The sequence below is a fragment of the Mesoplodon bidens genome (genome assembly GCF_964165515.1).
Source record: "Mesoplodon bidens genome assembly, chromosome: 17".
NCBI classification, from domain to species: Eukaryota; Metazoa; Chordata; class Mammalia; order Artiodactyla; family Ziphiidae; genus Mesoplodon; species Mesoplodon bidens.
In genome coordinates this window covers 66,097,518-66,109,607 of record NC_138174.1, presented here as the reverse complement: position 1 = coordinate 66,109,607, position 12,090 = coordinate 66,097,518, and the positions used below count along the sequence as shown (strand labels likewise).

Genomic DNA, 12,090 nt, shown 5'->3' with positions numbered 1-12,090 from the left:
CTTTTAGTTCTAGGATATTCTTAAGCCAAATCTAAATCTCATTTTATCTTGGGATCAGAAGAATTTTAATAAATAAAACTGGTTGGTTATACATCAATTATACCTCAATTAAAAACAAAAACAAACTCGCCCCAAAAAAACTGGTCAGTATTTTTTTTTCTTTTTCTTTCTTTTATTTCTGTTTCCACAAAGAATCCAGGATCATTGCAGAAAAAACAAAGAAAAGAAGAAAGAAAAAAATTATCCATAAGGCTCAAAGATAACCTCTATTAATATCCTTTCTTATTTACATGTGCTTATACACATATATTAGTAAATATTTTACTGATGTATAACATATACAGAAAGAAGTACACAAATCATAAACCGCTTGATGAATAATTCAGTCAATAGACCAGTGTAACCACAACTCAGTCAAAAAACAGCCCCCCTCATTCCCACACCTAATCATTATTCCCTTTACCCTCCCTAAATTTAACCACGGATGTCTGACACTGTTGATTATTTCTGTCTGTTTTTATTTTTTTATTTTTATGTTTTTCTAATTTTGGGGCCAAGCTGTGCAGCATGTGGGGTCTTAGTTCCCTGACCAAGGGTCAAACCTGTGCTCCCTGCATTGGAAGTATGGAGTCTTAACCACTGGACTGCCAGAGAAGTCCCTATCTTTGTCTGTTTTTAAACTTCATGTAAGTGGGACTATCCAGTACTCTGTATGTACAGTATTCTTTTACATCTGCCTTCTTTTACTCAATATTATGTTTTGAGCTGCAGTGTATACATATACACACACATGCACAATTTCTCTATTAAATCTCTCTTTAGTTGTATCTAATCCGTTTTTTAAATATTTAATTAATTCATTAATTAATTTTGATTGTGCTGGGTCTTAGTTGTGGCAGGTGGGCTCCTTAGTTGTGGCATGCGAACTCTTAGTTGCATCATGCATGTGGGATCTAGTTCCCTGACCAGGGATTGAACCTGGGCCCCTTGCATTGGGAGTGTGGAGTCTTATCCACTGCGCCAACAAGGAAGTCCCCTCTAATCAGTTTTTTTTTTTTTTTTTTTTTTCTTTTTGCGGTATGCGGGCCTCTCACTCTTGTGGCCTCTCCCGTTGCGGAGCACAGGCTCTGGATGCGCAGGCCCAGCGGCCATGGCTCACGGGCCCAGCCGCTCCGTGGCATATGGGATCCTCCCAGACCGGGGCACGAACCCGTATCCCCTGCATCGGCAGGCGGACTCTCAACCACTGCGCCACCAGGGAGGCCCTCTAATCAGTTTTTAAACCCACCAATTTAAAAAATTTTCAATTATATTTTTTACTTGATTTGTTTTTTATAGCTTCCAGTTTTCTAGAAAATTCTCCATCTTTTCATTTACTTTCTTGACAATATTAGTTATATTTATTTGAATGTTCATTCTGATCACTTAGATAGCTCCTATGAGTATTTTTTTTGTATATTTCTTCTCTTGGTTTTCTGTCATGTCTTGCCTTCTTGTATGCCTAGTTATATTCTATAAGTTCTATTTCACTATACCTGGTTATTTTTTTTATTAAGGGCCATGCATTGTTTATGAAAAAAATGTAGAGATGGTTTGAGACTCTAAAGGATGGTATCTACCTCAGAAAGGATTTATGTTTACTTCTGGCACAGAGCAAGGCTGGGACAGAACGTCTTAGGCTAATTTATTGAGCTGATTTGAAGCTAGACTTAATCCTTGTGAGATTTAGGCTACTTCTGATTCACCCTTATTCTTAGGATGTAGTGCTTCTGTGGTCCCAATCAAAAGGCTGGATTGGGGCTTCCCTGGTGGCGCGGTGGTTGAGAGTCCGCCTGCCGATGCAGGGGACACGGGTTTGTGCCCCGGTCCGGGAGGATCCCACATGCCGCGGAGCAGCTGGGCCCGTGAGCCATGGCCGCTGAGCCTGTGCGTCCGGAGCCTGTGCTCCGCAACAGGAGAGGCCACAGCAGTGAGAGGCCCGCGTACCGCAAAAAAAAAAAAAAAAGTCTGGATTGTTGCCAGAATTTCTCTTCCTTAGAGGGCACTGAAATCTAAACTTTGCCCTCCTGGCCCTGTGAAAGTGCCAAACCTCTGTTTTGCTCTTTTGCCACTAAATTTTCTCTTCCAAATTAGCAATTGCCTCAAGAAGAAAAGCAGCTCCAAATGCCAGGTTCACCTCTCTTGGCTTCTCTTTCTTCTGGATCTTGGCTCTACAAATTGCCTTGCTAGTTCTCTGATAATTTCCAACACATGGGATTTTTTTCTTCTTTATTAATTCATGTAGTAATTAATTTGTCTAGCTTTTCTAGTCATTCTTAATGGCAGATTGTTCTGAAATAACCAAGTGAGCCATTGCCAGAAGCAGAATTCTACATATATTCTAGTGAAAAATGTTATGTCACACCTACATTCCTATAACTTACTTTTCTCACTTATCCTTATGTGAACCATGTATAGCTTTAATAAACATGTCAGTATTAATTTACACAATAACTTAAAATCACTAAATAGAATTTATACCATTCTAAGAGTAAATCACAATTTTTTAGACAAACTCTTATAATTGGACATGTCAACTGTTTCTATTTTTTCCCTATTATAAACAGCAACATGATGCTCATCTTCATATACACTTTCCTAAGTAGTTGTAATTATTCCCTAATTATAACATCTTGAAATAAAATATTTATTTTATTTGAAATAAAAATTTTAAAGTATGACTGTTTTAAGGTTTTTGTTATATTACTAAAGATCCCTCTAGGAAAATCAAACCAATTTACACTTCCACCAGCAGTGTGTAAATGCCAGTTTTCTTATATTTTTAAGCACTTTGTAAATAATGGAATTTTAATTTTTAAACTCACCTGTGTCTGACATAAATAAGTATTTATTATATGAGTCATCTATTTTCCCATACCAGGAACACTCTTGGGATTACAAGAGAAAGAAACTAAACTTGGACCCTGACCTTACTTCCGGCCTCATGATTCTTCACAGATATGCTGACTCTCTTTTTATTATGAAGGTTTATTGGTAATGTTCCCAGAAGGCCTGAATCCTCCATATGGAAATTGGCCTCCTCGTGTTCTCACCAGTTATATATGTATTTTGGACCCTGCCTTTATCTTTAACTACAATCGAGTATTATGGACTTATTTAAAATACATAGTCCAGGATAGCTCCTTGGTCTCAACTCTACCTATCCATGTGGTGTGGCTATAGTTTCCTTTTCCTTCTTCTTGTACTTCCCTGAACTTGTCCTGCTTGAACTCCATTCAGTGGTCTGACCACTCACCCAACTCACTGAGGTCACTCATCCAGATCAGGGGTCAACAGACCACGGCCCTGGGGATAAATCTGGCCTGCCAGCTGTGTTTGTAAACATTTCCTTGAACACATCACCCTAGGTTGTATGCATAGTATCTGTGCTGCTCGGCTGACACAACAGTGGAACTAAGTAACTGTGACCGAGGTCGTATGGTCCACAAACCTACAATATCGACCATTCGGCCCTTTGCAGGAAAAGTCTGCCAACCACTGATCCATATACCTTTGTAAGAAGAGTCTGAACTTAGTAAGAGATTTCCCCGCTACTAGATTAAGCGGCTGTACAGAGCAAACCTCCAATCCCCCAGCCCCAGCGGGCATAGGACTCTTGTCTGCTCAGTGTCATTTAATTTAGGGTACAGTTCCCCCCAACCCGTGCCTTGAAACTGTCCTCTGTCCCTGGATTCTGATCTGAATCTGGCTGAGTTGTTACCTCTTATGATTTAGGACCTGGATCATGTGTAGACTTTGGACTCCATAGGCATAGAGGATGAGTATTTATGAAATCCACATCTACAGAGAGAAGCGTAGCATTTGTATGGCACACTGGTCTGGACAGAAGAGGGTGCTTCTCCCCAGAGGCCCCTGATCTGGGGCTCTGGGTGCCTTGGCACTGCCCAGAGGCTAGTACCTTCGGGCATGGACGGCTGCCATACTGATATGCCACCGCCCAACACTTAGGAGGCTGTTGGTACAAAAAGGCCAGAAAATGGAATGAAAAGGTAACCACTAGTATGTTCTCTGTATCTGTGTGCTTCTTTCATGTTCTATTCACTAGTTTCTTGTATTTTTTAGATTCCATATATGTGATATCATACAGTATTTATCTTTTTCTGGCTGACTTATTTCACTGAACATGATGCCCTCCAAGTCCATCCATGTTGCTGTGAATGGTAAAATTTCGTTCTTTTTTTATGACTGACTAGTACTCCATTGTGTGTGTTTGTGTGTGTGTATACATGTATATATATATATATATATGTATATATACACACACACCACATCTTCTTTATCCATTCTTCTGTTGATGGACACGTAGGTTGTTGCTATGTCTTGGCTACTGTAAATATGCTGCTATGAACATTGGGGTGCAAGTATCTTTTCAAATGAGTGTTTTTGGTTTTTTTTGGATATATACCCAGGAGTGGAATTGCTGGGTCATATGGTAGTTCTATGTTTAAAACGTAACATTTAGATATAGATTTAACATTTAGATGTAGCTGGGCTGTGAAAAGCCACATCTAGACTTGACAAAGAGGAATACATATTATCTAGAGTGTCTGGACTAGGAAATGGATGGGCTAACTAGAAGGTACTTGGGCTGACCTGCTTTGGCGAAGAGGTAAGTACATGGATGGATATGCATAGGTTGGCTGTATCATGTTGGGGGGCAGTACAGAAGAAATTATATGTATGGAAAAAGAGAATGTGTGTGTGTGCACAAGTGTATGTGTGTGTGTGCACAAGTGTATGTATGTATGTATATGTGTGTGTGCACGCCTGTGCTGGTCAGTCAAGGGGTGGAATGTATCAGGCCAGGAGTCTTTTTTCCATTGGGAAACTGCCCCTTTCATGTTGCATGCTTTGTGGATTGGACTCTTCCACCTCTGTGTCTCCTTGTCCTCTGTGGGGAGGAAGGTGATCTCCGCGTCTTACTCTTCCGCCATCTTCCTCAACTCCCTCCTTGTTCTCTGGTCACAAGAATGCACATGCACTAATTTGTGTTCCTCCACTAGATGTGGCCTAGGGACACTGGGTAAGAGAAAGTCACTCTCTCTGGGGTTGCAAAGACTATATAGAGTGACTCTTGTTATCACACAGAGAGGACTCATCTGCGGATGAAGCCATGCAGAGGTTAGCAGGAGTGACAGACATAGAAAGACAGAGTTCTGATTTTATCATTGAACCCACCCACCTGGATTTATCCATGCCTGATTTAGCCAAGCTTGGATATCCGTCACTGAGCTAAATTTCCCGTTTTTGCTATGGAGGTTTGAGCTAGATTTTTGTCACTTGTTATTCAAGGATCTCTGACTAATAGTATCACTAACATAGCTTCTTAGGAAAGCAAATAAATCTGGGCTGGAAAATCAAGGTATGGGACTACATGCTTATCTTTTTGCAGGCAAAGTCTTGATGACAGGGTAGTGTAAGGCCAGTATTTTCATGAGGATTCCAAGTATACTTGGTTCTGTGCATTTTGGAACTAAGGCCCGCAACCACTGCCTGCAACTCATAGGCACATTTTGTCTTTGTGTGGTTGTACAATGTTCCTTAAGCACAGAATTCCCTAGATCTGCTTGAAGTGAGAATTAAAATCATTTTCTACAATTTGTCTTCTGTGTCAGAAAACAGGGCCAAGGGCTTTTAAGAACTGGTGCTGCAGTTCCGTGACTGTAGGATGAATGACATCACCCTTCTGGGGATGATTTCATTTATGCCCTTTCTGAATACTCTGAAAGCAAACCCAGCCTTGGGAGAGAGGGAAATACACACACACAGCGCTTGATGAGTCTTTGTATACGGAAGCCTCTATAAGCTGATTGGCAGGGTCAAGCGGCCACTATTCAGAGGGTGACAAGCTCTGTTATCTGGCTCTCTGCCAGGCAAAATTGCACATGAGAATTTTTCTAGTGAGGCTGTTCCAGTGAGTCCTTCTGAAGAGACTAAGCCTCCCTGTTGTGAGCCCCTAGAACTGTCACGCCAGGAACGCACAACAGAAAGTCCCCTGGTCTGCTGTGGGCTCAGACTCCAACCCTTCTGGTGAACTGCACCTCCAAGTGCAGTGATACTCATGGGTGAAGGAGGCACTAAAAAGAAAAACAGACCTTATTAAAGCACAACCTTTTGGCTGAAATGAGTGCTTACTACTTTTAATGAACTCCCTGCAAAATATACTGAACTTTTTTTTTTTCTGGTAGGTATCGCCATGTATTCCAGATGATTTCTTGTAATTAGAAATATTTTACCAAGCAAACACCTACCTTTGCTCTCAGCTGTCCAGTGATTGGAGATGAGTGCTCTGGTTTCTATGCAGGATGAAGTTTAGGGACTACGCCCAAGGAAATAGGAAGCAACGCTTCTGAGCAGAAATGTGAAATGCGAAGTGTGTAGAAAGGCCTTGGGAGAAGAAAAAGGAAGTTCTTGTTCAAGGAGCTAAGCCTGGAGGAGCTAGTTAAAGTGGGTGACCAGAAGTGCATTTACAGTGAGGAGGGTGTGTTATGGGCTGAATCATGTCCCCTGACCCCATTCATATGTTAAAATCTTGATCTGAAGTATCTTAGAACGTGACTGTATTTGGAGATAGTCTTTAAAGAGGTAATTAACATGAAGTCATTAGGGTGAGCCCTAATCAAATATGATGAGCGTTCGTATAAGGAGAGAACAGGACACGTGCACACAGACATACACAGGCACATAGGGAAGATCACGTATGGACACAGGGAGAAAATGGCCAGCCACAAGCCAAGCAGAGAGGCCTCAGAAGAAACCAATCCTGCTGACACCTTGATCTTGGACTTCTAGCTTCCAAAAGACTGTGAGGAGATAAATTTTTGTTGTTTAAGTCACTTAGTCCGTGGCATCCCTAGGAAACAAAGGCAGATTGACTTAGAGTGATATTGCTGTGAGGTTTTGCCCTCTGAGCCTGGCGCCCACAGAGTGATACGTCATTTGCACCATTCTTCAATGGTAGCTGGATCTTTTCCTAGGGCTTTAGCATATATTCTCTCGCTGACATGTCGTCCAACTGTGACTAGACATGCCTCTTTATGCTGGTCTTAATTATCTGTCTTCCTCTTTTGTGTCTTCACCTGCTTAACATGTGTAGAAATGTGTTAAGCCTTCTGTTAGTCACTTATCCAAGCTACTCATATTTCTCTTTAAAGTTCACCATGTAAGTCCCTTTCTTTAATCTGTAAATTTAAATTGCTAATGTGCTACTTGTCTAGCTGTTCTTTATAAAGTGGCATTTGGGGGTGTTTATCTTTTCAACTCAGAAAGAGAAGTGAAGGGACTGATTGTTGAATTCTTGTTTTCGGCTGAGCTTTTCGAGCTCTGCTGAGACTATGAGCTGGCTTAGGGGAAGTCAAACACAAGGGCTCTATATTTGGAGGGGTATGCAAACGGGCTTTGTGGTCCCAAGTATATGTGAGCACAATGCATCGCCCAATTCGTGTCTTTAAGTCAACACAAAAGACAAAGAGGGTCAGGAGATGAAAATAATTCCATGGGTTAGTAAGCATCTCCATGGAGACCAGGAAATGCATAATCTCTATGGAGACCCTCAAAATCTCTCCTTCTGAAATTATAGTAGTGTATGATCTGTTGTAACGGTAATTGAGAGTGGAGGGAAAGTGACAAGAGGAAGAGGATGAGAGGATAATCCTCTTCTTTCCTTAGTGGAAATTATGGCTAGTGTGGCTCTAATTTTAAGCAATTGGTATTGTAAGATTCTGAAATTAGGATTCTGGGAGACCATGTCACCAAGGGTGGGATGAGGCACGTGAGGATCCAGTTGTTTATATGCCCAGCGCTGAAGTAGATGTCTGACATAAATTGGCATTCAAAAAATGTGTTAATATCTGAATAAATGTAATGAACAATTGGGCAGGATCTCATCATTAGCTCAGGCCCTGTCAATCATCTCTGCTCTGCTAAAACAAAGGGAGAGGGCTACTGTCAGGGCCATACTGGGTACTGTCTGCATATGACTGAGCGGAGCCAGTAACTCCTGTTTTCTCTTTTCTCTTTCAAGGAGAATGCTGCTCAATTGTATAAACATGGTCAAAGGAGGAAATGAAGTTTAGTTGTGGTGAGGAGATAAACAGGGTATAGGGAAACAGACCAGCTAATGAATGCAAGTCACTGTGTCCAGATAAATCCTATCCTATTGTAACCTACGTGTTCTTAGCCCTACTAGCCTCTGGATACAAAATGGGATTCTGAATACTTTTTATGCCCAGATTATTATGGTTCAGTGCCCCCCGTGGCTCCTTCGTTGGAAATTCGCCTACTGCAAAGTGGGCCCAAGGGTTCTTTGAGTTTCCTATGGTACTGTCTTAGATCAGTGCCCAGACATTTCTGTCCACTTGTCCTGTTTCTTCCTCATCCTGCTGTCCTGTTATTGGCCTGACGGCTGACGCTATGGAGAGACCTCTTAGCATGATGGTCTCTATTGGATGACTACTGATTTAAAAAATCATCTTTAATTCCAGAGATAGACACTGTTAGGTCTTGGTATATATATAGATAATTCCAGGTTTTTCTCTATTTACACATAAAATTATATATATGTATGTGATATATATTTAAATATAACTTCATACATACGAAGTAGCTTGAGATCAGACTATACATACTGCTTTGTACCCTGCATTTCCTTAACAATATATAATGAAAATATTTTTCCATGTTACTAAATATTGAAGTACATCATTTTAAATGACTATGAATATATTATCATTTAAGTAACAATCTCTGTTAGAATTTTAATCTGTCCCCAGTTTTCCCATGACCATAAATATCACCGCATCACATCTTTTTATATCCATTCTTCTGTACTTCTCGGTTGTTTCCTTAGGATATGTTATTGTTAAGTAAAATTCCTGGGTTGAAGATGATGAACTTTTTTTTTTTTTTGCGGTACGCGGGCCTCTCACTGTTGTGGCCTCTCCCGTTGCAGAGCACAGGCTCCGGACGCGCAGGCTCAGCGGCCATGGCTCACAGGCCCAGCCGCTCCGCGGCATGCGGGATCTTCCCGGACCGGGGCACGAACCCGCGTCCCCTGCATCGGCAGGCGGACTCTCAACCACTGTGCCACCAGGGAAGCCCGATGACGAACTTTTAATATTCATGCTCTTGCCTGTTTTGCCGTCCATCTCTTTATGTACCCATTTTTTTGGTACACAAAATTTACACAAGCTGGTGAGCTCTTAAGGAGCTCTGGTTCATGCTTTCTTTAACTTTGTATCTGCCATATTCTCTTCATAGTACTTGGGGGTGGCAGGGCTTCAGGACTCAGTGAAGACAGTGCACCAGTGACAACCATGAAGGTATCTGAAAGTATCCTGGAAGATGCTGCAGAAAAACATGCGTATTTCCAAAGGCAAAACAGGGATTGCGTTTTAGCACCTCGCTCCTTGTCTGATCCAGAGCACACGAGGGCACTGTGAATACAGTGACCCTTCGTAGAATAAACACTCCTTACTTCGGTGGAGGACTTTTTAGGTTCTTCCAATAGTCTGTGAACTCTCAGGGGCTCATTTTTGTATGTCCAACCTCGCCCAGCCGTGGTGCAACGAGGGCATTCATGGGCATGAATGAAATGCCAGGGTCCTAGCAACCCGGGAAGCAGCAGGTCACTTCAGTGGCTGCCACTGTTTGTCGTTGTAAATAAAACACTACTTTCTGGAGGCAGCACTGACTCATTCCTTCTTATTTCTTTCCTCTGCAGTTGGAGGAGAGGTGGCTAAAAGGTGGAGGCAGCCGAAAGAGCGGGAGAGGGCCAGGGGTAAGTCTAGACACGGTTTCCTTCCATTGTCTTCCCTTCCTCCTTGCCCCTCCCTCACCCATTTTCCCTTCTCCTGGGTGGACGACCCCGCCTTGGTCCGGAGCCCAGAGATGGTGGGGTTCAACCCCCCTCACTTTTTAGCTAAGTTTACAGCTCCTAGCATTCCAAGCGGGCTGTTTTCCAGTAGCCAAAGCACCGGGAATTAACAGCTCTCGGCCTCTCCCCTCCGGCTTTCCTCCTTGGGTTGGCTGGAAACTTCACCCAGACACCGAAGAAGCTCCGCCCTGGTAGTTTTGAACCGGCCACTGGCTGAGGCTCCGCTGGGCACTCTCCCTCCCGAGGTCCCCCTGCCCGAGGCTCTGCCCTCTGGAAGGTCGCCTGGAGCCCGCTGCCCCGGGGCCGGGCGGAGAGGGGTGGGCTGGCGTGGAGGGCAGGAGAGAGATGGTAGAGTAAGAGCTGGTACTCACCGCGCCCTCACCGCCCAGACCCGCTGGGCGCCCGACCGGCCCGTACTTGGGGGGCGAGATGGGCACGTGGTCCACCCCCGGCTCGGACCGGTCCCCGCGCTCCACTCGCCGGGGGGTCGCCTCAACTGATGCCCCCTCCCCGCACCCGCCCGTCCACCTCCCCGCTCCGCTCCGCCCCGCCCCGGCGGCTGCGAGGCGGTGCAGCCCGCCGGAGACGCGCGGACCTCCACCCGCTCCAGCAGGCTGCGGCGCAGGCGGCTGCGGCCTAGGGCGCCGGGAGGCCGCGAGCCTCCTCCCCCTCCCGGAAGCGCGGGGCGGGGTCCCCGGCCGGGCCGCGGGGGCGGGCGCGGGGGCCGGGCCGGGGCGGGGCGCGCTCCGGGCTCGGCGCTCGCGGGCTCGGCCGGCTGTGCCCGTCCACTCCTGCTCCAGGCGGCCAACGCTCGGGCCCAGGCCGCCAGGTTCCAGCCGAGCAGCAGCAGCAGCAGCAGCAGCAGCAGCAGCAGTAGCGGCGGCAGCTCGCGGGGAGACCCCGCGCTCCTCGCAACCCCTCCCCAGTGCGGTGCATGGAGACGAGGCCCGCCGCTCGCCCCTGAGCCCGCCGCCCGGCCCGGGACCCGCGGGGGCTGGGGTGGCCTCGGGCTCCGGCCGGCCCCGCCGCCCGAGGGCTGCGCGCGGCCCGCGGGCCTCGTCGCCCGCGCGGATCGCCGCGGCCCGGCCGTCCCGTCCCAGGAAGTGGCCATCCTGACCGCCATGGCTCACTCCCCGGTGCAGTCGGGCCTGCCCGGCATGCAGGTAGGCAGGGACCGGGCCGCCGAGGGGAGGGAGGGATGCGCGGGCCGGGGCGGAAGCGGGGAACTTGGCGGTGTAAACACGGCCCCCCCCCCACCACGCTGCACCTTCCGGGGTCGCGCCGGCCTCCCGCGTCGTGCTCGCAGCGCCCGGGGTGCCCTGCCCAGCGGACGCGGGTGCGTGTGTGCAGGGGCCTGGGGGCCGCGGCCCGGAGGCGGCTCTCGCAGGCCGGGAGTCGCGGCGGTCGGGGGGGGGGATGTGGGGCTGCCGGCCGCTGCGCCCTCCTCGCTTCCCTCTCCCCACGGGGCCTCCCGAGCCGCAGGCCCCGCGCCGGCCCATTCCCGGGGAGAAGTGATGTGGAGAAATGCCCTCGGAGGCCCGGCTCGCTCTCAGGGCCCCGGCGCGGGCGGGGGTCGGTGGAGGCCCGGGTTCCCCTCGGCGAGGGGGCGGTAAAGTTGAGGGGCGGGGGAGGGCCTCGGGCGCGCCACGGCTCGTCCCGGGCGCGGAGGGCGGAGGAGGCAGGGCGGGGTGGAGGAAGGTGCCACCGCCAGCTCCACTTCCAGCGCGTCTGTTCCGCGCGTTTCCTCCCGGTGCAGACGGAGGGGAAAGTGCGAGCCTTCAGCCCTTCTGGAAGAAGGAATCGATGGCACAGCGTGTGGATCCCGGGACTCGGGGCTTTGGCTTGGAGTCTTGATTGGATCCAGCTGAGTCCCTTCCCAGTAAATCCTCTCCGTTGCCACTTTGTGGCCTCTTGGCCTCCCAGTGACTTTTTTTGGAGTGGGGTAAAGGGGGAGAAGTTGAATTTCAAATTTACACGGATGCTTTAAGGTTTTTCGCCATCGGGGACTGTTTAGCCCTTTGAAAGCTAACACCACCGTCCTTGGCTAATTTGTAATGTTTGTAAGCGCGTAAATGGGGGCAAAATGTTTGGGATTAAAATGTGACGGTACAGTTAGAGAACGTCTTTAAAGTTTGGCTCTCCCGGGTTAGCCGAGC

At 47.1% G+C, this 12,090-nt stretch overlaps 1 protein-coding gene across 2 annotated transcripts in view; it reads left to right on the top strand.

Moving 5' to 3' along the window:
* The first annotated feature begins 10,972 nt into the window (after nt 1-10,972).
* STK24 (serine/threonine kinase 24) overlaps nt 10,973-12,090 on the top strand; it is a 104,492-nt gene continuing 103,374 nt past the window's right edge. The window contains exon 1 of one of the 2 annotated variants that reach the window (XM_081214639.1): nt 10,973-11,097. In XM_081214639.1, the coding sequence (XP_081070765.1) occupies nt 11,056-11,097 (42 nt within the window). In that variant the 5' untranslated portion in view covers nt 10,973-11,055. Of the gene's footprint in view, nt 11,098-11,248; nt 11,271-12,090 lie in introns of those variants that run through there. The other variant, XM_081214640.1, reaches the window with a different exon arrangement.